The 25,869-nt window shown below is 42.9% G+C and overlaps 1 protein-coding gene across 1 annotated transcript in view; it reads right to left on the bottom strand.

Moving 5' to 3' along the window:
* The window catches only part of SND1 (staphylococcal nuclease and tudor domain containing 1), a 967,943-nt gene that overhangs the window by 856,938 nt on the left and 85,136 nt on the right, over window positions 1-25,869 (bottom strand). The window contains exon 10 of the mRNA XM_082257077.1: window positions 18,379-18,492. Within this exon, the coding sequence (XP_082113203.1) occupies window positions 18,379-18,492 (114 nt within the window). The remainder of the gene's footprint in view (window positions 1-18,378; window positions 18,493-25,869) is intronic.

Raw genomic sequence — 25,869 nt, 5'->3', positions numbered from 1 at the left:
TGGTGTCCACAGCACCCCTTCCTCTAAATCTGGAGTTGTGTGCCACAATAAAATGTCACTCCCTGCAGGCAAATCGAAAAATTGTACAACCCCATTGCTTTAAGGTAATATAGAGTCTGGTCCAGGTACGTGCCAGGCCACTAATGTCGTCCTAGGGGGAACGGCCAGTTTTCAATGTCTGGTTGGCACCCAGAAATACATCATCTATCCGGGAAGTAATGCCCAAGCACCATCTTGAAACTCCTCCGGTCTCTTCATGTGCACCATAGGCTGTTGTGACAGGAGGCAGTGTCTGCCTCACCAGAAGTACATCACAGCTGCTGCAGAAAAGGTTAGGTGCCATTTTTGTTCATCCAAGACCTGGAGGCCACAACCAGCATACTCGCACCGCCAAAAATAAGCACTTTGCATTCCCATCCACTAAGACACCATCCCTAAGAGGGAGCCCCTGATCCCCAAACCTGGTGGCTGCTGTCGCTGCAAGCCAGGTTTACCATCTAGGGCACCCACACAGGTGGCCTGCCAAAACCTCCACAGTCTGGAAATGGAGAGGGAACTGGAAACCAATTCACACCAAATTTGGGAAGTGAGACAAAAGGGAAAAATCATGGAGGCTCTCAGGTAAAGGGGGGGGGGGCAGGGCCATCCCCACAGGCAAGCTGGTCTACCTGACTGGCAGATAATCATAATCACAATTACCCAACTTTGGATGGTCAAATAGAACTGGGAACGAGGGGGCAGGAGGGGACTTTTAATGGATTGTGCAATTATGTTTCCTGTACAGAGTGGAGCTGACCATCTCATGCAGCTGTCCTGGAAGAGGCTTTGGGAAAACATTACTATACACCTTAAGTATGGCATTACACGCTACCTTTTTGCCTGCACTATATTCACTGACAACATGTAGGCATGTGTGAAGTTAGATGACTAATAGTTTTAAAGCTTGTCCAAGGAAGCAACTTCGTGCATTAAAATGGGGTACATCACAAATTATACTGGGGCTGCCAACTTACTCCCAAAACAAATAGCTTTGGCATGTTTAGGGGCAGAATATAAGGAAGGAAGGACTATCTTAATTGAGGTGAAAACCTATCCTGGGGAGGAAGAATGGCCACCTTGCCCTCGTGTTAAGACAAGAAAAGGCTCCTTACAAGAGTCGCCAATTTTGAGACATGTCTTGCGGAGAACAAATGGCTTACAAAAAGGCCAACTTGTGAGCTTCCATATTGTAATATCCTGATTTGGTTCAAAGAGGTTCTCAAGGCACCAAAGTCAGATGTCAAAGAGACATAGGAGGTCAACGCAAGAAAACATGGGCAACTAATCATATAAAAGGTTTCAAGAGAGCAAAGACAAAGGTTTCTGGAAACCAATGGATAATGCTAAAACCTTAAGGGTATAGTGTCTGGGAGTGGAACAAGAACAGAGGGGCTTGTGTCTGGAACAGCAAACAGCCAGGAACCCAGCAGACATGCTTCTTGCATTATTGGCAGAAATTGCAGGCAGAAGTACACCAGCTGAAAGGCATAGAAAAGCTACATCACCACTTGAGTAGAAATACTGAGTGGGAGGAAAACCGCCCAATTTGATGAGGTAAATGTTAGCTACTGCCAACAGCCAGCCACAAAGGAGGATAATAAGCCAAATGCATAAACAGGACCTAATCACAATACAGGGAAACCTTATTACCTTATCCGCGAAGCATGCTCATGTAAGGAACAAAGCATCCCCCTTTGCAGTAGCCATAATCCTGACAGTGACTTTAGGATCTGGGTGCCATAAACAGGACCATAGTCCTGGGCCTGTATAGCATCCTGGCGGCTAACTAAAGAATGCTGAACACAGGATCCAGTGCCCAAAGCAAACCTTACAGGCTTGCTCCACTGTTGCCAGGTCAGGGTATAATTCAAGATGTACATCAAGAAACTGCTGAGCTCTTAAGCAACCATTTGGATCTTAAGAGTTTCAGTCAAAGTTAGGGATGCACCGAATGTTCGGCGGCCGAACATTATTCGGCCGAAAATAGAAAAAATAGCACTTTCGGTGTTCGGCCGAATAAGTCAAAAGGCTGAATAATTTTGTGCCGAACAATAGGGCTGAACGATAGTCGATATGATATCGACTATCATTCTGTGGCCGTAGGCGATATTCATATCGCCGAGGTCACGATATTTACATAGGCAGGGGGAAGGGACTCGGAGGTGGACAGGAGGACTCACAGACTTCCGTGAAGCCGGGACACTTCAGCCTGCACACCTGATTGGTTCCGCTGTGCCGCTACTCACGGCGTGATTGGCTTCCTGAATGTGCCATTAAAAAAACTAGGGAGGAGAGTAAGACTCACTGAATGTGTGGGGCGGGCTGCAGTGCACGAGTGAGTAATGTATGTATGCGGCTGTGCTCCTTTCCAGGCTCCTACTAGTCCACCCCCAGCCTCCTACTACCACCACTATGAGAGACTGTCTGTCACTGTATAATCTGATCGAGTCCACACTGACACTGACTGACTGTCACTGAGTAATTGATGTTACCATATTAACCCTGACCTGCTCAGTGCCCTGTATCTGCAATTAAAATTTACAAGGCTGCCTGCATGCTTCCTGATTTCCATTCCCAGCATCCTTCCCAATCCCTACAGTGTCACTAACATTAACCCTATGGTACAAGGCTGCAGTGTGCACTGAATCCCATTCCCTACAGTAACATTTAGGGAGAGAGAGAGACATGAGAGGACGAGAGAGAGAGAGCGACATGAGGACAAGAGAGAGAGTGAGAGGACAAGAGAGAGAAGACAAAAAATTGGCAAAATAAATGGAAAAAATGCGAAAAACCGCGTTCGGTATTCGGCCTTCGGCCAAGCATTTCATTATTATTCGGCTTCGGCCAAGAATTTAATTTCGGTGCATCCCTAGTCAAAGTAGTAAAAAATAAATAAAAATGATTTAGAAAATCTCGTATAACTAGAGTTTCAAGACCCAAAAACACTAGGAAATAACTATAGCCACACAAAGTGGGCAAGGTTATATTTGGGTATACTGTGGCTTGCCAAGCAAAGCTTTGGTGGTGTCCAGTCACCTGAAGGTGATGGCATAACCCACAGTCTGACTTACTGCTCTGCACAGTATGATGAAGAAAAAGTTTATCCTTTAGGTCTACTTTAACAGAGACTTTATGATTTCTCCAATGGATTAGTGTAAAACTTCAAACTCACAAGCACCATCTGCTATGCTATCTCTAGCTACACCATAAAGCAGTGGGAATATTTTGTAGTATAAGAACACGGCCAGAAACATTCTGGTAGCGTGAGTTGGGAGGGGTTAGAAGCCCTCTATATTTTTACTGCTATCCAGAGCTGTTAAAAAGATTTCTACTCATCTGTCCTTGGGACAAGTGTTTTACCAGGCAGGAAGTGAGAAAATCTGCAGTAGACAAAAAAGACACACTAACATCTTACAAAGACTGCAAGAAAAAAGAAAAAGAAAAAAAAAAAGGGAAAAATGGCACTAACTGAACCCCAAATAGCAGGAAAAAATGGATACAAGTTCTAGCCCTTGCCAGCTCTACTGAGAAAAAAAAAACACTAGTTTCCCTTTATATACCAGCATTTTATTTCTGAAAATAAAATCTCTTCAGATAAGTGTACCTAATGAGACAAAAACAGATGTGAAATAGTTATAAACATTGTGGTGGACTTTAGGAAATATGCATGCTGCTTTCCTTTGCTAGAAACCAGTTTTGCTGCAATTGCCGAATTGATTTCAAAGTGCTGAGCAATATTTCTCACAATATTGTATGGATTTGCAGATCTACTATAGTGCTTATGAACAGCTTATTGTATTAAATAGGCATTAAAAGATTAGTTTAGAAAAACCCGAGGGCAGAGTGAGCCCATATTACATTCAGGTTGAGGTGTAAAAGCTACTTAACCATTCAGCACACTTCTTACTGCACTAAAAAAAAAAAAAAAAAAAAGAACCTACTACTATAGTACATGCCATTTCTAAACATGGGGACACTGCCATAAGAGGCTTAACATTAGTGCAACTGTTTAGATAGGTGCATAGAATACATTGGTTTTAATATTTTTGGTGTGACCCCTTAGACCTTTCTTTTGATAGCATACCTCTCATTTTCCAATTTAATAAATGGTAAAATAAAGTCAGCAACTCTGAAAAGTATTGGTCCTATGTTTCTTTACTTTATTTAGAGAAGCAGACAAGCAGGCAAAGAGATAGGCCTCTCCCTAACTACAGCTCACAGGGTTGAGAGGTGATTGGCTGTCAGTGTTACTAAGCAGAGAGTGTTTATGATTTCAGTTTTGGCACTTATTAGTGTCCTATAATCCTATATTATAACTGGGTCAGAATTGACCCCAACACCATAAACGTCTTAATTTTCACCACAGTATTTTATAATTTAGTGAAAATGATTCTTTTTCCATTACATTGTTTAAATAGAGGTTCCTGACAAAGTAAAAAAATTGATGCAATAAACAAATTTAGTGATACTTATAGACATTCAAAACCTGAAAACGGTCGGTTCTGACCCCAACATAAGAGGAGGGTTAAGGGTATCGCAGCCACATGTAGCTTGACACAGCCACAGTGGCCAGCAGCTTCACAACACAAACTCTGCCTCGATGTGCAGTGTCTGGTCTATCAAGTCCTTCATGGTGGGTAGCCAGGAATAGAAAGGCTGATAAAGAAGCTTGACATCTTTGAAATGCATCCCTACAGCCTACTGCGCATCTGCTTACTAGAGACGTTGGGTGGCTTCCAGTTCCAGGATTGATAATTGGCTCCAGCTTTATAACAAACTAGTAACAGCGCCTTTTCGCAAACACAAGCATGCTTTCTCCCCCATGCCAGTGGGCAAGAATGGGGTTCTGAACACCGCTCTACCAGTCCCTGTTCCCAGGCAACCAGGACGGTCTCGCCCAGCATGTTTTTGTGAATGCAATTTATTTTAACACTTTACATATTACACTAAAGGGTTTGTCTCTACCTTTTGTTTTACAGTTGTAGGGAAAGAAGAACCCTCTCTGGTTGCAAAGTGGCACCTCAATAGCTAGAAAAGCTGCAATTTAGTATCACTGGGCTAGCATTGCCCTTTTTTCCACCATTTTCCTACAATTGTTTTTCATGATTGTATTTATTCAGAACAAAGACTGCGCCTATTAATGGCTATTCTCATCTGTAAGATTATCCATTTTAGTTTATCTGGAGCATTGTTAACAAGACTGATGTTGTGCACAGAGTTTCTTTGGGTTTCTTTAAACCGTATCATTTTACTGCTTGCAGTTCAAACCTTTTACCAGCTAAAATGTAGCACACCTTGAAAAGAAAAAAATATGACAAAGACGACCCAGGACTGTTGAACAGTTAGAATCCTTTATCAGGGCAAGAATGGAACCACATCCTTCTATAATTCCAGCATTTGGACTCATTGGCTCCTAGACATTTACAGTGTGTTCAAAGAGGCAATGCTAAACAATTCGGCCCCGTCTACTTTTTTTCTTAAAATTGTACATCAATTTAAACATTTGAAATGTTTCCTATACTCTATAATAAATAAAATGTGAGATTTGCAAATCATCGCATTTTATATGTATGAAAAAGTTACGTGTCCCAACTCTTTTGGATTTGGCATTGCAATAATTCTATTTAATACCACCATGTACCCATTCACATTCAAACCAATCATCTCTCGTCATTTACCATAGTCATAGAAACTGAAACAAATAAACAGCATACAATATCTGACAGCAAGCTCAGGGCCTTACAACCTTGAGATAAATGGCAGCTCAAGCAGTTACATAGCCTGTAACAGGGGAACCTATGTATGCCTCCAGAACCAACACAGCTGCTACAACTGAGCTCCGAGAAACACATCAAGCAACAAAGTGAATCAGGCAGGCTGTGTACACTTACATTTCCATTTTACTCAACGCTCATGTGAGCAAATTACATTGTGCATACACAAGAAAAAAAAAAACTCATCAGGTTTGTTCATGCAAGATATTTTACATTAAAGGACCGCTGAAAGCTGGAGTTCTTTCATACAGCAAATGCATTCTACAGCAAATTCAACCTTTGTATAAACTTTATGTAATGCAAAATCATATGTAGCTTATTTTTTTTAGCGCTGTGTCATTCACATTTGTACGTTTCTGGAGCACTTTGAACATGGACATGTTCATACTCCATATGCAAATACTCCATATGTACTTCCTTTTTACTAAACGTGTATACCTAAATCCTGACAAACAATTATTTCTTACAAGTCACCCACTCTACCTAGCTGTATTTCTGCTACAAATCAAATTTTATCCTCACGCAAGTCCTGCTTCAGGCTTATCTGACTTTAGATCTTCACCTCATGTCCCCCCCTCTTCTAATGCAGAAGTGTATTCACACCACCAAAAAGTTTTGCTGAAACACTTTCAGGATGACTGCAATTTCTGTCCCTTAGCTAAAGTAGGAAGAAAATCCCTCCAAAGTGAGGGAATCCCTGGTTGGCACCAGAAATCATGTCCCCACCCATCGGAAGATTTGCCCTCTTCCTGTTCTGACAACACAATTTGGGATGGTTTTTTTTTTTTTTCACATTAACAGTATACAGGACAGAGGGAAAATCTCCCTACTGGGGAGAGAGACCGCAGTAAAAGTTTAAGGTGTTCTAATGCCTCTACTCTATCCAAAAACACAAAAAAAAAAAGTTATGACTAACACCTTCCCCTTAGGTGGACGTCATACGACATCCTTGGCTTTGAGGGGGATATCTGAATGATGCCTGCAGGCATCATTCAGATATTTTTTTTCAGCCGGTGATTCCCTTCACCATAAGAACAATCATAGCGGCTGTTTAGCCGCCTGATCGTTCTTACAGACAGTGGGAGGGGACAGTATCCCTCTCCCCCCTCCCCCACTCTCTCTCACCCCCGATGCTTCTACCGGAACGCCCTTGCGATCAGAGAGCCAGAGAAGGAATTGGCCGCCGGAGGAAGTGTCACCATAGAGACTGCGAGGACTAGATGGTCCCCAGCAGTGTCTGACTCCGAGGCCCGGGCGTGACATTATGATGTCATGCCTGGCCTAGCAGTTTTCAATACTGCACTGATCTCGGTAATTTAGCCGAGATTTTATTTTTTTCAGGCTTTCTAGCCTGCAAGAGAGATCTGAGGTCTTAGTGACCCCAGATCTCCCTATAGAGGACCTGTCATTCACTATTCCTATTACAAGGGATTTTTACATTCCTTTTAATAGGAATAAAAGTCATCAAAAAAATTAAAGGGAAAGTAAAAAATAAAAAAAAAAATAAGATTTAAAGTGGCCCCGTCCCTGCACACGGAAGCGAACGCATGCGTTCATCGCGGCCACATATGTAAACGTGTCGAACCCATGCATGGGAGGTATCGCCATGAACGTTCAAGAGCAACAATTCTAGCCCAAAACCTCCACTGTAACTCTAAACTGGTAATCTGTAAAAAAATTTTTAAGCATCGGCTATAGAGATTTTTAATTACCGAAGTTTGGCGTCATTCCAGGAGTGTGCGCAATTTTAAAGCGTGACACGTTAGGTATCCATTTACTCGGCGTATCATTTCACATTATACAAAAAAAAAATTGGGCTAACTTTAGTATTTTGTCTTTTTAAAATTCATAAGCCCCCCCCCCCCCCCCCCAAAAAAAATTGCGTTTGAAAAATGTCTGTGCAAATACCATGTGACAAACTTGCCATTTTATTTCCTAGGGTCTCTGTAAAAATATAGAATGTTTGGGGGTTCCGAGTAATTTTCTAGCAAAAAAATTATGATTTTTACATGTAGGAGCGGAATGCCAGAAATCGCACGGTATGGACGTGTTTAAATAAGGCTGGAGTCTCAAAGCTTACCATTTAGCAAAAACAAATAGCAGCACAGGTGGTGACAGTTTCCAACAAATCCCTACACAGTTCTGGACAAACCAAATCATGAGATGTTAAAGGCTTAGATATAGAGCTGGCTCCATACAGAGTGCACTCACCATTGCAATAATTGCAGTCTTCATGTCAAGCCAACGTGTTTTCCAGGTAATAGCAATAGGAAAAGGACTATAAATGGGCTAGACAACTTAAAAATTGGAAATGTCAAAAAGTTTAAAACCAAAATTCTGTATTATCCACGGTCCCATCAACAGCCTGCACTCCGAGCTACTAAGATGCTTGCCTATATTTTGGATGTCATTTTGCAATCTGTCATATGCATATTGCCTGGCAAAAGATGCATCTTCTATCTGGGCATCAGAATTTAAAAGCGTGCATCATGTAACCATTAGGAATGGGTTTCAGTGTAGTCTAATAGAGCTATTTAACCTCTTACAGTGTAGACTACAAAATATAATTACTTTCCAGCCACCAATAATTAAAATGGTTACTTGGCATATTTCACAATATTTCTTCGCACTCTAGCAGCTGCTTGTGGCATTACGAACGTAGGCCAGAAAAAAAAGATATGCATATATTAAAACACCAATACATTTATGCACAGCAAACAGACGAGACACTGGTGAGAGGCAACATCATCCTTGCCTTGGCAAGGACTGAGGAAGTGGGAACTAAGGGGAAAAAAAAAAAAGGACAAATGCTCCAGCTGGTTTGATGGGGGAATAGAAAATTATTTGACATAGGGTGGGGTGAGGGATGCAGCAACAAAAAGGTGGGTACTGTGGGGTAAGTTTTGCTTTTACAGGAGCCAATGTGCAATCTGTCAGTGCTCCTGAAGTAAACTGGTGGCTTTACATACATTTACACCGGTGCTGTCTGCCTGCACCCCTACGTGAGTATAAACAAGCTTCCACAGCACGCACAGCACCAAGGCGCCAAAAATTCTCTGTCTTCACACTGTAATCAGGTGGACTCCCGCACTGCAAAGTTATTGGTAAAGAGGTTACACACGATTGCAAAATCTCTCCCTGCCCCCTGAACCCAAAACTAACAGTTGAACCCTTGATATGGTCTCATTTGCCCAAAAATGTGAAAAACACAATCTCCCTCAACTCCTGAGAATAAGGTTATTTTAGTTTCCCTCATATTACTGACAAATGAAAAAAAAAAATACACATCCTTTAATTTTCAATGCAGTATTTTTTTTTGGGGGGAGGGGGGTATAACTTTAGGCTGTATGAGGTCACTAAAACCTAAAGCCTTTAAAATCAATTGATTCAAAATAAAGTCGTATACAATCTGGTCCACTGACTGATTCTAGACTTGCTCTTTTGAAAAACTAAAAAGTGTGACTAGACAGCAGTTTAAGGGAATTTTAGTCTGTATTAATTGGAATTCATGGACCTTGGGAACACTAACAAATTACTATACAGGTATCCAGACAGTATTCATATCGTCTCAAAAAGTGAAGCTAATTGTTAATTAGAAAAACCCACTAAGAAACATATCTTGATGGCTAAAGGTAGCAGTGGTTAAAATGCTATAGAATGGCAAGAGATACATTTTTGAGCTAGCAAAGGTAAACATTTATTTTTTATTTTGGTGCAGACTATTAACCACTTAAGCCCCGTTCTATTTTTTTCCTCCTTCCTGACCAGGGCCTATTTTGCGATTCGGCACTGTGTGAATTTAACGGACAATTGCGCGGTCGTGCGACGCTGTACCCAAATGAAATTGACGTCTTTTTTCCCCACAAACAGAGCTTTCTTTTGGTATTCTTTTGGTGGCATTTGATCACCTGTGCAATTTTTACTTTTTGCGCTTTAAACAAAAAAAAGAGCGTAAATTTTGAAAAAACAACAATATTTTTCACATTTTTTTATATGAAACTCCCCAAAAAAAATGTAAAAATCAAAAATTTAACATTTTTGGCCAATTTGTTTTCTGCCACATGTTTGGTTAAAAAAAAAAAAATCACAATAAGCGTATTTTGATTGGTTTGCGCAAAAGTTATTGCGTTTACCAAGGGAAAGATTTGTCATTTTTGTTTTTTTTTTAACGAGTAATGGCGGCGATCTGCGATTTTTTTTGCGGGAAAGCGACATTGCAGCGGACAGATCGGACCCTTGACTGACATTGACACTTTTGGGGGTACCAGTGACATTACTACAGTAATCAGTGCTATACATATGCACTGTTACTGTAAAAATGACACTGGCAGGGAAGGGGTTAACTATTGGTGATGCAGGGGTTAAGATTGTCCCTAGGGGCGTGCTTCTAACTGTAAAGGGGTGTGGCTAGTGATGTAACCACAGAGACATACGATCCTACATAACAGAATCGTATGATCTCTGCAGTTAGATCAGGGAGAATGATAGGCGGCTTTGTTTACATTAGCGGCCTGCCTTTCTCCCTCTCCACGGGGAGATTGCGAGTGACCAGCGGACATCGGGTCCGCCGGTCACACGCACGGACTTGTTAGGGAACCAGCGGGTACGGGAGCGCGCCTCCAACGGCGCGCGCTCGCCCCCTAGAGGCTCACAAGCTAGCGACTTAGTCCTACGTCACTTTGCCTGTACGGGGCTGACCGCCGCAGTAAATAGTCGTGCGGTGGTCAGCAAGCGGTTAAAGAATGATCCGACTGAAAATCACATTCGATTAGATGCAATTTTTAGGCCTACACAAGCTTAAGTTTGTTACTAGGTTCACAACAGACAAATTGTGCATCATACTGCACAAGAAATTTAATAAAATGTCTGTTTTCAGCAAGTACATCAGCATGGGTGGGAAAGAGCCAAAGAATAGCAAGTGTACAGATTTCCAATCCAGCATAAAGCAGCCTTACAAGTTCAGCTTGGAATAGGTAAAGTGAAGGGTATTCAACCAAAGCCAATTATAATTATAGCTGGGTATGCATCTAGAAGCCAAACGGCAGTCCAGCGCTATTAAATAGCAATTAGCACTGCTATGTTACTGGATGCTGAAGTGGATGCACTTGGAAAATAAACAAGGAGTGTGAAAGGTCTGTACCATCTACCTACTCTTGCCACTGGCCATCTGTGTCTAAAATTCTTGACAGAACACAATAAATGGGTAAGCTTACACATGAATGATCATATATAGAACAGGCTAAAATGTACCATCACAAAACTAATGACGCAGCTGAAGTAACAGAAGCTGCAGTGGAAGTGTTAATAGACTCGGTGACGTGATAGTTTATTTTAAATTGAATTCATATTAAACCTCCACATATGTATTAAGTTGATTGAACCGGTCATAATGCATTACAGAACTAAGAAAGCCTATGATGGAAGCACAGTAGATAAAAAAAAACTGAGCACAACCACCTATTTATAAAAAGGAATATTTAATTACGATTTTTATTTACATTTATTTTGAATCATTTAAACATTATATAAAAAGAAATTATACAATAGTGATCAAAATATCCCACTAGCCAGGCAAAAAAAAAATATATATATATATGTGCATTCAAACACTGAAATGAATCAAGAGTAAAATGACCAGCAAAAGTAACTTCCACTGTGAAAAATTAAACCATAATAAGTGAAAAATAGTCCGTTTCCACTGTGTCACTCCAATGGGTGAAAAATTATATACAATATAAAAACAGTTCTCATCCACTAGTGCAGTGTTCACAGATCATTAAAGAATAGTGATAATAGGATGACCAGATGACCTCCGTGCTGCATGCCTCTCAGCCCAGCAACTCACCCCAGCCTTTTGCCTTCCATTCTCATGGAAAAGGCCATCTGTGCATACATATCCCACTGCGGCAATCAGGACGAGGGTAACACCGACAATCCTTTGATTAGGCAACCCTCTATTGCTCATATATGAAACAAAAAGGGCCCCACTAGTGTAATATTTATACCCTTTATTAAAATCAATTATCCTCTAATATTTTATCCTCTAATATTGCACGTACAGTTAACATATCTTGTAAAGCACATAGTAGCATATAGAAGGGATTGGGGAGCTCACGTGGGCTCTGGTGTTGTCTGCGATATCATCCTGGACAGCCTGAGAGACACTGCAGTTCAACACCGTTCACACGATAAATCCACTGGTACGTACGGGCTGGGCCGCAGGGCAGTATTCCAACATGATAATGACTCCTCCAAGATAACCACTGCCCTTCTGAAGAAGCTGATGGTAAAGGATGGACTGGCCAAGCATGTCTCCAGACCTAAACCCTATTGAGCATCTGTGGGGCATCCTCAAACGCAAGGTGGAGGAGCGCAGGGTATCTAATAGGGCTGCATCTAACGATTCATTTTATAATCGTTTAGTTGGCTTGTTTCGATTAATTGGATAGTGACCTTAAAAAAAACTGTGGTGCAATTTAATTAATATGTAAAGTTTAAAAAAAAAAATGGATTTTTGTAAGATCTTAACGTAAAATCCTTTTCTCTTAAGCTCATTGACAGACGTAGTCGTCTTGATTCTCAAGAGCTGGGTTATGTTGTCTCCGCAGGAGTAGGACTAGGCAGAAAGACAACGTTCTGGCTCCACCTTAGGGGCAGTCCCTGAGGGTATATCCTCCCTCTCTCTGCTACAGGGAATCAGTTCTGTTCTAAAGCAGTAACAGAGAATTTAACCCAACCCAACTCAATGATAGAGGGGCGGGTACTACGTCTGTCAATGAGCTTAAGAGAAAAGGATTTTACGGTAAGATCTTACAAAAATCCATTTTTCTCTATCGCTCATTGACAGACGTAGTCTTCTTGATTCTCAAGAGCTGGGACATCCAGAAGCAGTGCCACAAATGAGGGGTGGGATTGACAGAAATCAAAATCCAATCTAGAAGGCCCAACCAGAGCCAACCAGAAGTATCAAAGGACTCATCGAGTAAACAGATGAGACCTACCCCACAAATCCTCGAGGTAGACCAACAGTCTCCTCAAACAGTGGCCTGCAGGAACCTTGCGGCCAGAAGAGGCATCTGACGATGCCATCACATGAACCTTATACAATCTTGTAAAGGTATGAACCGACGACTAAACAGTCGCCTTGAAAACCTGAACCACTGACGCCTGATGGCGGAAGGTCCAGGAAACTAAGCGCCCGAGTAGAATGCGCCTTACAAGGGAACGGGGGATCCCGACCCTTAGATAAAATAAGCCTATACCACCGTCTGTCTGATCCATCTAAAGATGGTCGCAGCAGAACAGGCAACCCCTTCTTAGGGCCATCCGTGATCACAAACAGTGAATCCGTCTTACAAATTGAATCCGTAGTATTCAAATATATCCTGATCGCCCGAACTACATCCAAGGAATGCAACGCAATTCTCGAGGATGATTGGGCTAAGGACATAGGAAGGACAATACACTGTCCTCATTCAATGAAACTTTGAAACCACCTTAGGAAGGAAGGATGGATTCGGATGAAGAACAACCTTATCCCTATGAACCACCAGATCTGGGGAACAACAGGATAATGCAGCCAGTTCTGACACCCTGCGTGCAGAAGTGATAGCCACCAAGAAGACCACCTTCTGGGATAAAGTAAGCAAGGGAATCTCCCTGATATTTTCAAAGGGAGGTGTCTGAAGAACCGACAGCACCAAATTAAGATCCCAGGATGGTAACGGCGTGTGCACTGGCAGAGCCAGGTGTCGCACCCCCTGGATGAAATTCCGCACCAAGGAATGAGTAGACAAAGGCTTCTGAAAGAAGATAGCAAATGCTGAAACCAGACCCTTGATAACACTCAAGGCCAGCTTCTGCTCAACTCCCTGTTGCAGAAAAGCCAATATTCGGGCTACCGAATAAAGATGTAGATGGAACCCAAGGGATTCACACCACACAATATAAGACTTCCATGTACGATGATAATCTTTCTGGAAGTCGCTTTCCTTGTTTTAACTAGAGTAGGAATAACTGAAGCTGACAATCCCTTGTCCTTCAGCACCTGGGTCTCAATAACCAGGCCGTTTAAAACCAGCGATCGTAAAGCAGGATGGAAGATCGGTCCCTGAGACAGTAGATCCTCCCTGAGAGGAAGTCTCCACGGGACGTCCGCCACCAGTCTGACCAAGTCGGCGTATCAAGCTCGACGAGGCCAGTCCGGAGCTGCCAGGATTACTGGAATTCCTTCCTCCTCTATCCTGCGAAGAAGTCTTGGCAGTAACCCAAGAGGAGGGAAGGCATACATTAGCTGGTATTGCCCCCACGGGGTGACCAGTGCGTCTGCAGTCTCTGCTAGAGGATCGCGGGAGCGCGCCACGAATCTCTGTACTTTTCTGTTGAATCGTGATGCCAACAGATCCACATCCGGGGTGCCCCAACGTAGGCACAACTGGTGGAAAACTTCTGGATGGAGGGTGAAGATCTCACAGGAAAAAAACACTGGAGAAAAACTACCTAAAAAATATTTTTTCTAAAGAAAAAATCTTGCCAGGACCAAAAAGATCCCAGCAAGGAACTTAGGTCCTTACTCCTGACTAGACAGAAAAAAACTGATTCCCTGTAGCAGAGAGAGGGAGGATATACCCTCAGGGACTGCCCCTAAGGTGGAGCCAGAATGTTTTGTCTTTCTGCCTAGTCCTACTCCTGCGGAGACAACATAACCCAGCTCTTGAGAATCAAGAAGACTACGTCTGTCAATGAGCGATAGAGAAAAGGAAATTTATTCTCAAATATCTCTATGCAGTGGTAAATTTAAATAACCAACTATATGGTTAGGGAGCAAAATCTCTAATCCACTCCTAGAATGACAGAAGAGATATACTGTATATACTATTAGAGGTTGAATCTGGTAAATAGACTCCGAACAAATTTTTTATTTAAAGGAAAAAAAATATATATATTTTTTTGCCGATTTTCAGACAGAACTGTAATATAACATGTATGACAGATTCCCATGTCAGTCAGGTGGCCTGATAAAAAATCCCTGCATCTGCTGACACTTATGCTGACCATACAAAAACAATGTCTTCCTTAAAAAATTTTTCATTTTAAGATTTTTTTTTTTAAGACTTTCTAACTGTTAGTGGGGTCAAATTAGCATTTGTTTTTGACCACAGTGACCGGATACTTTGAAGGAGCAGAATAGAAAACTTCATCAAAAGAATTTATAGACAGTTTATGTGGTTTTTGTTCAGAAATTACATTTTAAAACTACATTTTTAAAGCAAGTGACATTTTTAAACGACATTCCTTAATTTAGCAAATGTACAAAGATTTTTCCTATGTACAGTTAGGTCCATAAATATTGGGACATCTACACAATTCTAATCTTTTTGGCTCTATACACCACCACAATGGATTTGAAATGAAACCAACAAGATGTGCTTTAACTGCAGCCTTTCAGCTTTAATTTGAGGGTATGTATATCCAAATCAGGTGAACGGTGTAGGAATTGCAACAGTTTGAATATGTGCCTCCCACTTTTTAAGGGACCAAAAGTAATGGGACAGATTAATCATAAATCAAACTTTCACTTTTTAATACTTGGTTGCAAATCCTTTGCAATCAATTACAGCCTGAAGTCTGGTGATGTATATGCGTTCCCAGACGCTGGGTTTCATCCCTGGTGATGCTCTACTGCAGTGGTCCTCAACCCTGGCCTACAGGGCCCACTAACAGGCCAGATTTTCAAGATAACTGAAATACATCCCAGGTGATATCATTTGCTGCTCAGTGATTGCAGTACTCTAGTCTGCATCTCCCCAAGGTAATACCTAAAATATGGCCTGTTAGTGGGCCCTGTAGGCCAGGGTTGAGGACCACTGCTCTACTGCAACTGTCTTCAGTTCCTGCTCGTTCTTGTGGCATTTTCCCTTCAGTTTTGTCTTCAGCAAGTGAAATGCATGCCCAATCTGATTCAGGTCAGGTGATTGACTTGGCCATTGTATAACATTCCACTTCTTTCCCGTAAAAAAACGTTTTGGTTTCTTTCACAGTATGCTTCGGGTCATTGTCCATCTGCACTGTGAAGCATTCATTTATGGAGTGGGAAGTGAGACTGGAAAGTGCAGTACGCATCTATCAGGTGCCCACCAAGTTAATTTCAGAACTAGCTATCAACTCCTTAGAAGAAATTGCACACCAAGCCATTATGGTACTGCTGGAGGAGGAGTGTTCTGAAGCATTTGGCTGAATATGAGCAGATATTGGCCTAAACACTTCAGAATTCATCCTGCTGCTTTTGTCAGCAGTCACATCAATAAATACAAGAGAAACAGTTCCATTGGCAGCCACACATACCCACGCCATGACACTACCACCACCATGCTTCACTGATGAGGTGGCATGCTTTGGATCATGAGCAGTTCCATTCCTTCTCCATACTCTTCTCTTCCCATCACTCTGGTACAAGTTGATCTTGGGCTCATCTGTCCATAGGATGTTGTTCCAGAACCGTGAAGGCTTGTTTAGATGTTTGGCAAACTCTAATCTGAACTTCCTGTTTTTGAGGCTCACCAATGGTTTACATCATGTGGTGAACCCTCTGTATTCACTCTGGTGAAGTCTTCTCTTGATTGTTGACATTGACACACATACACCTACCTCCTGGAGACTGTTCTTGATCTGGCCAATTGTTGTGAAGGGTGTTTTCTTCACCAGGGAAAGAATTCTTCGGTGATCCACCAGTTCTCCGTGGTCTTCCGTCTTGGTGTTGCTGAGTTCACCGGTGCGTTCTTTTTTAAGGATGTTCCAAGCAGTTGATTTTGCCACACCTAATGTTTTTTCTATCTCTCTGATGGGTTGGTTTTGTTTTTTGTTTTTGACAGCAACAGATTCCAAATGCAAGTAGCACACTAACTCTGGACCTTTTATCTGCTCCTTGTAAATGGGATAATGAGGGAATAACACACCTGGCCATGGAACAGCTGAGCAGCCAATTGTCACATTACTTTTGGTCCCTTAAAAAGTGGGAGGCACATATATAAACTGTTGTAATTCCTACACCTTTCACCTGATTTGGATGTAAATACCGTCAAATTAAAGCTGAAAGTCTGTAGTTAAAGCACATCTTGTTTGTTTCACTTAAAATCCATTGTGGTGGTGTATAGAGACAAAAAGATTAGAATTGTGTCAATATCCCAATATTTATGGACCTGACTGTATATGCTTATGCAAAAATCGATACGTGTATGGCCAGCATAAGGCTCAGTTCATCCCTGTGCAATTTACTTTTGATCTGTTTCTGCGGAGCTTTTTGCTGTGCAATTTTTGCACGTAATTTTGCTGCGATTTGCGTTTAGCATTATTTATGCTTTTTCTGACTAATTTGTTGTTGGGCAGATTAAAAAAGTAACAAAAACAAAAATGTTATACTTACAGGCTCTGTGCAATGGTTTTGCACAGAGCAGCCCTGATTCTCCTCTTCTGGGGTCCCCCACCAACTGGCTCCGCCTGGCTTTAGAGTGCCCCAATAGCAAGCTGCAAAGTATAGTATAGCATGCCCCAATAGCAAGGTAAAGAAACTTCTGCCTTTAGGACCACTCACTTCCTGCCCAGGACCCACGTCTCATGATGCATTGCTCCTCACATTCACAAGTTCTCAGGCACTTACTGACATGTATGGATGGTGTACTGAGTTGTGTGCTGCACTGCATTTTTAGATATGTAAATAATGCATTCTGTATGCAGGACAACTAATCGACTCATGGAGTGGACGAGGACTCGAGTGGCAACCTGTGAAGCTCTGGTTAACTCCATGCCCGAGAGGGTTAAATGCAGTGTTGGAAAATGGTGGCCACACAAAATATTGACACTTGGGCCCAATTTGGACATTTTCCACTTAGGGGTGTACTCATTTTTCTTGCCAGCGGTTTAGACATTAATGGCTGTGTGTTCAGTTATTTTGAGGGGTCAGCAAATTTCCCCGGTATATTTACAAAATGTGTGGGGTTTACACACACACACACAATATTATAAATATTATATACATACACACATTATATATATATATATATATATATATATATATATATATATATATATATATATATACACACATACATACACATATACACACACATAATACATACATTATACATACATATGCACATACATATGCATACACACACACGTACATACAGGACATACATTCAGGGGTTGAATTACTAAAACCGGAGTGTGCAAAATCTAGCGCAGCTCTGCTTAAAAACCAATTCGCTTCCAGGTTGCTTAACTGAGCAAGTTTAAGTTAGAAGCTGATTGGATACCATGTCCAGCTGCACTAGATTATAAGTGCTCCAGTTTTAGGAAATCAATCCCTTTAGGATTGAAACAAGTTTGTTCAATGTCTACATGTATATAAACTCATTGGTCTTCTCAGGATGTGCTGCATTATGCATATTGTTCAAGTGTGGCTTTATCAGATTTCCATTGTTTGGACCGTCCATAGTATTAACAACTTAATCCTTACTGGCACATGTACATATTTTGTAGAAACTCAAAGGACTAATTCAACTCTTACCTGAGATCCTTCACCTTCTAGCCTTGGAGGTCTAATACTAGAGAGATGAATGGTCTTGTAATCCCCAGAGTTCAGCTTTACCACTACTGCATCTGCATTCAACACCTGTACAACCTGTAACACAAACAAAAAACGGTCACACGCTGTAAATGTGTAAGATTACACATTCCGAAATTTAAACCGCACAATGTAGATTTTAAACAATCAGTATCATCATTTTGGTTGTGACCAATCCCTGCTGGAGGTTTACCCTTCCATTACATCTTGCAGGTGTGGTGAACTTTTTGAAAGCGCACCAAAACACCTGCATTTAACACCTTTTATAGGTGCCAATACGGCCATTGAAAAAGCCATTTTGCCCAGTGTATGTGTTTTACACATTGACATACATTTACTCCTGCAGCGGATGCTGGTATCGCTCCCCAGGCTTCCAGAAGGGATAAGAGACGGAGTGCACTTGGTATCACTCCGCTTGGGACAAGAGACAGAGGAAGATACAGAGGATGCATTGGCTTATGTGGCTCTTGCTCCTTCCGGCTCAGTGCACTGATGCTTTGGGATGGCCAGTCAGCAAGCCCAGATTGTGATCAACAGGTTGCCAACCCTGGGCATGCGCTGTCATGGTTTAAGGTCATGGGTTACATTTGAGTGGTCTGGGGGGGAACATGCTGAGCACCCCTGGACTAGAGGCTTGTTCACACCAGCAGCATGCACTACTGCCCAGGCATTGGTATGCCATGTTAAAACAGCAGTGTCGGCACACTGTAAACAGAACAGTTTTTCGTTAGAACTTTGAAATTAAGTTCAGTTCTATTGGCGTCAGTGCAGTGCAACGGATTGTGTTGCAAAACGCTAAGTACCGCAACACTGTGGTGTGAACTGCCATAATAGGGAACATATTGCATTTGGCAAGCCTGCCCAGGCACAGCACAAAGCATCTGAACAGGCTCTAGGGGATTGGTTAAAACCACTGCTTTGTTGATAACTGTCCTACTGGGGAGGTTTTCATTCACTTACCATCCAGTAGGCTTCCATTTTTGCACACGCTCATAGAATACAAAAACCAATTGAGTAGCGTTTTAGATGCCATTCGTTGTTAATAGCACCCCAAACACGGCAAGCAGATGCACATTTTTCTGAGTAACATGCCACAACGCAAATTTAAAAACTATGCAACGCTCAGACTTTGTGAGCCACTTTTGACATATCGGTCCCATGTAGGGCAGCCCATTTAAAACACACACAAAAGATATGCCCTGCATTGCGTGTCATAGCGAGAATAGGGCTTAAGTGTAATACACTAGTTCAGTAAGAGAGATAACAAATGTATTTTACATCAATATTTAAAAATCCAGCATGCAATTTTTCTTCAGACTGATGCTCTGAGGGGATTTAACCATTTCACCTAAAGAGTAACTCCACTTTTGTTGAGAAAAAAAAAAAAAAAAAAATTCCCCTCTGGGTTATTTACCTTACAAGGATTTTACAAACTGTTGCAGATTCCAACTTCGGCTATTCTGAAGAATGTGTGTTTGTGTCCATGTGGTAAGTGAATTTGATCGGAGTGCTTCCATAACCATTAGCCGTTGTCCCTGCAGGGCTCCAATGAGGAAAGCTGCAGGGTCTGCATCACTTTAGATGTGATTTCCTATTGGGAGTATCTCACCAAAAATTACTATGAATAGTCTGAAGGCTGCTTCACACCACAATTTCTGCGTTGAGGTCTTTTTGTATTGACATTAATTTTTTATGCATTTTTATTGCGTCCCGGTGTTTTTCTGTTTAGACACTTAGATAGAAATTCTCAGGACAATGTGTGTTCACGTGTTCCGATGCATTTTATACGCAAAAATGTTGCAGCTTCTCTTTATCAACTACACTGGTGTCAAGTAGGGCCATTGTTAATACACAGAAATCACTGTGTACATTCACCTTTCCTAAAATGTTACATCTGTATCCACATTGTAACATGTTATTGATGCAGGGAAATCCCTCCCGCGGAACCATTGTGTTCTCCTGGTGGAGGAAGCAGTTCCTGCTGGGAGAACACAGCGATTACTGCTAGCAGCTATTAACAGCCGCTAGCATTCACACTTAAAATCTGGAAGGCTGGTTGTACCCAAGTTGATAAACTTGGTACAGACTGCCCATACATGGTTCCAGTCTCGGCTGGTTGCTGATGAACCAGCCGAGACTTGAACTATCTGTGGCCGGCTTAAGCTTGCCACACATACAATATTCTGGCTCACTTTTCTTTAGATTTACTTCAACTATGGAATGCAAGGGGTTTCCAGATTGCATACAAATTGAAAGCGTTTAGGTTTGACCACCTATTATATGGTGATTATATGCATGTCTAAAATGTAAAAAAAAAAAATCTTCAGAATGTTATTAAAAAATATTTACCAATTTAAAGTGGTAGTAAACTCAATTACAAAATTCGCTGACAGGTAGAGTTTTTATAACAGAAGAGACCCTAGAGCTCTCTTCTGTCAAATGTCCCCCATGCCTGTCAGTGGGCAAATGTGATCCGAGCCACGCATTCGCAGCTCAGACCACATTTACAGCCCGCTCTGTGTGCTGAGGCAATGCAACATCACCCTGGCCCGGCCAATGAAGCAGATGGGGAGCACTGGGCACACAGACACAAGACAGCACAATGCTGGATAGCTCCATGTACCAGTGTTCTATCTAATGTGCTAGTATGAAGTGCAGACTTGTAGGTTATGATCTAAACCTGCAGGCCCCCCCCCCCTCATTTCTTTACTTTCCTGAAGTGACTTACTGCTTTAACCACTTGCCGACCGCCGCACGACTATCTACGTCGGCGGTCAGCCCCTCACAGGCAAACTAACGTAGGGCTACGTTGCTTGCTTGTGAGGGTCTAGGGAGCGAGCGCGCGCCCCCCGGGGCGCGCTCGTGGTCACGGACCCCCCCGCGCGTGTGACCAGCGGACCCGATGTCCGCCGGTCACTCGGCGATCGGCGGGGGAGAGGGAGAATGTCAGGCAGCTTGTGTAAACAAACTGCCTGTCATTCTCCTCGCTGCAAAGACACTGATAAAACGGATCTGGTATGTAGATCCGTTGATCAGTGTCCTTACAGCTAGAGCCACAGCCAATCACAGTAGAAACCACGCCCCTAGGGACACACAGCCCCTCCCTTCCAAATAAAGTTAACCCCTTCACAAAAATGTGAAAAATATTGCTATTTTTGCAAAATTGACGCTCTTTTTGTTTATAGCGCGTGATCAAAAAATCGCACAGGTGATCAAATACCACCAAAAGAAAGCCCTGTTTGTGGGAAAAAAAGGACGTCAAATTCGTTTAGGTACAGCGTCGCACGACCGCGCAATTGTGCGTTAAATTCACGCAGTGCCGAATCGCAAAATACCCCCTGGTCGGAATGGGGGTAAAATCTTCCGGGGCTTAAGTGGTTAAACACATTGTGCAGCAAGGTCATCTTCCATAGATGTGATAGCATACAGCACTGTACTACTTTGTCCTCCATGTATTACAAAGCTGAATATCTGACTCTTGCCTTCAATGAAAGCTTGTCAGAAAAAGGGGCAACCATTCACTTATTAGGTGAGAAATGGAGCGCACAGCCCAGTTTAGGGTCCGATCAATGAGTCCACAAGGTTTAACCACAGTAATGGTGTGACCAGAACTGCTCTTGTATAAAAACCCAAAGCTACCGGAGCCAATGTCAAATGTAGGGTTTTTTTCTGGTCAAAATGACAAAATATTGTCATAGGCATCTCAAAAGACATAGGTGAACTGGGTCTTCCTGATCTCAGTGTATATCAAGCCAATGCCGCAATAGTCAACTTCAATCTGAATTTACAAGATAAGTTATGGGTTCCTTTAGAAAAAGAAATACTGCAAAGTAGCTTTAGGGCTCTTTCACGCGGTCCGCCTCCGTAGGCGGATCCGTGCTGCTCAGCGGGGATGACAGCTCTGTCTCCGCTTGCAGTGCGGAGAGGGAGGTGTCACAGCTCCCGCTGCTCTCTATGGGGGATCGGATGAGAGCGGGCAGAAAAATAGGGTTTCCATCCGTCCAGATTTCATGGACAGGATCGGATACGGATGGCAGCGGGTGTCAGCAGAGGTGTCTCCGCTGACATCCGCTGCCCCATAGAGCTGCATGGAGGATCCGATCAGATCCGCCTAAAAAACTGACAGGCGGATCTGATCGGATCGCCCGTGTGAAAGAGCCCTTATTGTACAAACCAGTCAATACATAAATAGGTAAGAAATAATATATTGATTCAAGCAAAGACTAGTAAATAGCAACCTTTTGACAAAAATGATACACATTTATATATGCAATATGAGAATATGAGGGAAAACATACCTATCATACCATATGAAAAAAAAAAAACCGAACATGAGAAAAATTCCCAAAAGGCAAAAACTAGCCAACATGGAGCTCGCCTGAAAAAGGCGGTCTGCCGATGTAAACACGGTAGACCGCTGTTCTGTATGTAACGAACACAGGGATGCTCTGTTCCTCCTATTTAGGAACACAGGTCTTTATCCAGCAAGCCTGGTCCCCCCAAGTGTCAAAAATGTCAGTTGGGTGTGCGATCTGTCCGCCACAATGTCGCAATCCTGCCAAAATTCGCTGATCGCGGCCATTACTAATAAAAAAAATACATACATACCTGACAAATCTTTCCCTTAGTTTGTAGATGCGATAACTTTTGTGCAAACTAATCAATATACACTTATTGGTATTTTTTTTAAACCAAAAATATGTAGCAGAATACATTTGCCTAATATGATGAAAAAATTTTGATTTAAAATTTTTTTTATTGGGAAGGTTTTATAGCAGAAAGTAAAAAATATTGTTTCAGAATTGTTTATTGCACAAAAAAAAAAAATTGGATTTTTGTAAGATCTTACCGTAAAATCCTTTTCTCTTAGCTCATTGACAGACGTAGTCCTCTGATTCTCATCAATAGGGTTATGCTGCCTCCGCAGGAGTAGGACTAGGCAGAAAGAAAAACGTTCTGGCTCCACCCTAGGGGCAGTCCCAGAGGGTATATCCTCCCTCTCTCTGCTACAGGATGTCAGTTATGTCACAAAGCAGTGTCAGAGAATTTAACCCAACCCAACTCAATGATAGAGGGGCGGGTACTACGTCTGTCAATGAGCTAAGAGAAGGATTTTATGGTAAGATCTTACAAAAATCCAATTTTCTCTGTCGCTCATTGACAGACATAGTCCTCTTTGATTCTCATCAATAGGGATGTCCCAAAGCAGTGCCACAAATGAGGGGTGGGATTGACCGAAATCAAAATCCAATCTAGAAGGCCCAACTGGAGCCAACCAGAAGTATCAAAGGACTCATCGAGCAAACAGATGAGACCTACCCAACAAACCCTCGAGGTAGACCAACAGTCTCCTCAAACAGCGGCCTGTAGGAACCTTGCGGCCAAAAGAGGCATCTGACGATGCCCTCACATAAACCTTATACAATCTTGTAAAGGTATGAACCGACGACCAAGTAGTCGCCTTGAAAACCTGAACGACAGACGCCTGATGGCGGAAGGTCCAGGAAACTAAGCGCCCGAGTAGAATGCGCCTTAACAGGGAACGGGGGATCCCGACCCTTAGATAGAATAAGCCTATACCACCGTCTGTCTGATCCATCTAAAGATGGTCGCGGCAGAAACAGGCAACCCCTTCTTAGGGCCATCCGTGATCACAAACAGTGAATCCGTCTTACAAAATGAATCCGTAGTATTCAAATATATCCTGATCGCCCGAACTACATCCAAGGAATGCAACGCAATTCGAGGATGATAGGGCTTAGGACATAGGAAAGACAATACAATGTCCTCATTCAAATGAAACTTTGAAACCACCTTAGGAAGGAAGGATGGATTCGGATGAAGAACAACCTTATCCCTATGAACCACCAGATATGGGGAACAACAGGATAATGCAGCCAGTTCTGACACCCTGCGTGCAGAAGTGATAGCCACCAAGAAGGCCACCTTCTGGGATAAAGTAAGCTAGGGAATCTCCCTGATATTTTCAAAGGGAGGTGTCTGAAGAACCGACAGCACCAAATTAAGATCCCAGGATGGTAACGGCGCGCGCACTGGCGGAGCCAGGTGTCGCACCCCCTGGATGAAATTCCGCACCAAGGAATGAGTAGCCAAAAACTTCTGAAAGAAGATAGCCAATGCTGAAAACAGACCCTTGATAACACTCAAGGCCAGCTTCTGCTCAACTCCCTGTTGCAGAAAAACCAATATTCGGGCCACCGAATAAGAACATGGAGGGAACCCAAGGGATTCACACCATGCAATATAAGACTTCCATGTGCGATGATAACTCTTTCTGGAAGTCGCTTTCCTTGCTTTAACTAGAGCAGGAATAACTGAAGCTGACAATCCCTTGTCCTTCAGCACCTGGGTCTCAATAGCCAGGCCGTTAAAGCCAGCGATCGTAAAGCAGGATGGAAGATCGGTCCCTGCGAAAGCAGATCCTCCCTAAGAGGAAGTCGCCAAGGAACGTCTGCGACCAGCCTGACCAGGTCGGCGTACTAGACCCGACTAGGCCAGTCCTGATCTACCAGGATAACTGGGATTCCCTCCACCTCTATCCTGCGAAGAAGCTTCGGCAGTAACTTGAGGAGGGAAGGCATACAGTAGCTGATACTGCGCCCCGCCCCCCCCCCCCCCGGGGCGATCAGCATGTCTGCGGTGTCTGCTAGAGGATCGTGGGAGCGAGCCACAAACCTCCGCATTTTCCTGTTGAGCTGAGATGCCAACCGCTCCCATACGGGGTGCCCCAACGGAGGCACAGTTGGTGGAATATCCCTGGATGAAGAGATCATTCCCCTTGATCCAGAATCTGACGGCTGAGATAATCTGCCTGCCAATTCACCCCCGGAATGAATACCGCAGAGAGAGCTGGAACAATCGTTCCGCCCAACGAAGAATGCTGGCCACTTCTATGGCCGCCAGGACACTTCTGGTGCCCCTTTGATGATTGACATAAGCTACTGCTGTGGCATTGTCCGACTGGATCTGAACCGGGCTGCTCTGGAGCTGCTTGGTCCAGTGAGTCAGACAAAGTCTGATCGCTCTCAGTTTCAATACATTTATCGTTAACCTGGACTTTTCCAGGGACCCAAGCCCCCGAGTCGAGAATTTCTCCTCACCCGGATAGACTGGCATCCGTGGTGATAAGCGTCCAAATATTGGTAGGAATGACCTCCCCTGGCTGAGCATCGGAGACCGAAGCCACCAGACCAGGAACTCCCTGGTCCGCTTGCTCAGCCAGATCCGATAGTCCTGGAATCTGGATTCCGGTTACACTTGAGAAGAATCTCTCCTTGAAGGATTCGGATATGGGACTGGACAAATGGTACTGCTTCAAAGGAAGCCACCATCAAACCCAGGACCCTCATGCAAGCCTGGATGTGTCTAAAATTAGACCCAAATATTCCAGTCTCTTGGTGGGAACCGAAGAGG

Source organism: Pelophylax lessonae (assembly GCF_965119305.1).
Source record: "Pelophylax lessonae genome assembly, chromosome: 4".
Lineage (NCBI taxonomy): Eukaryota > Metazoa > Chordata > Amphibia > Anura > Ranidae > Pelophylax > Pelophylax lessonae.
The sequence above is the reverse complement of the archived record's forward strand: the minus strand, read 5'-3'. Positions and strand labels throughout refer to the sequence as shown.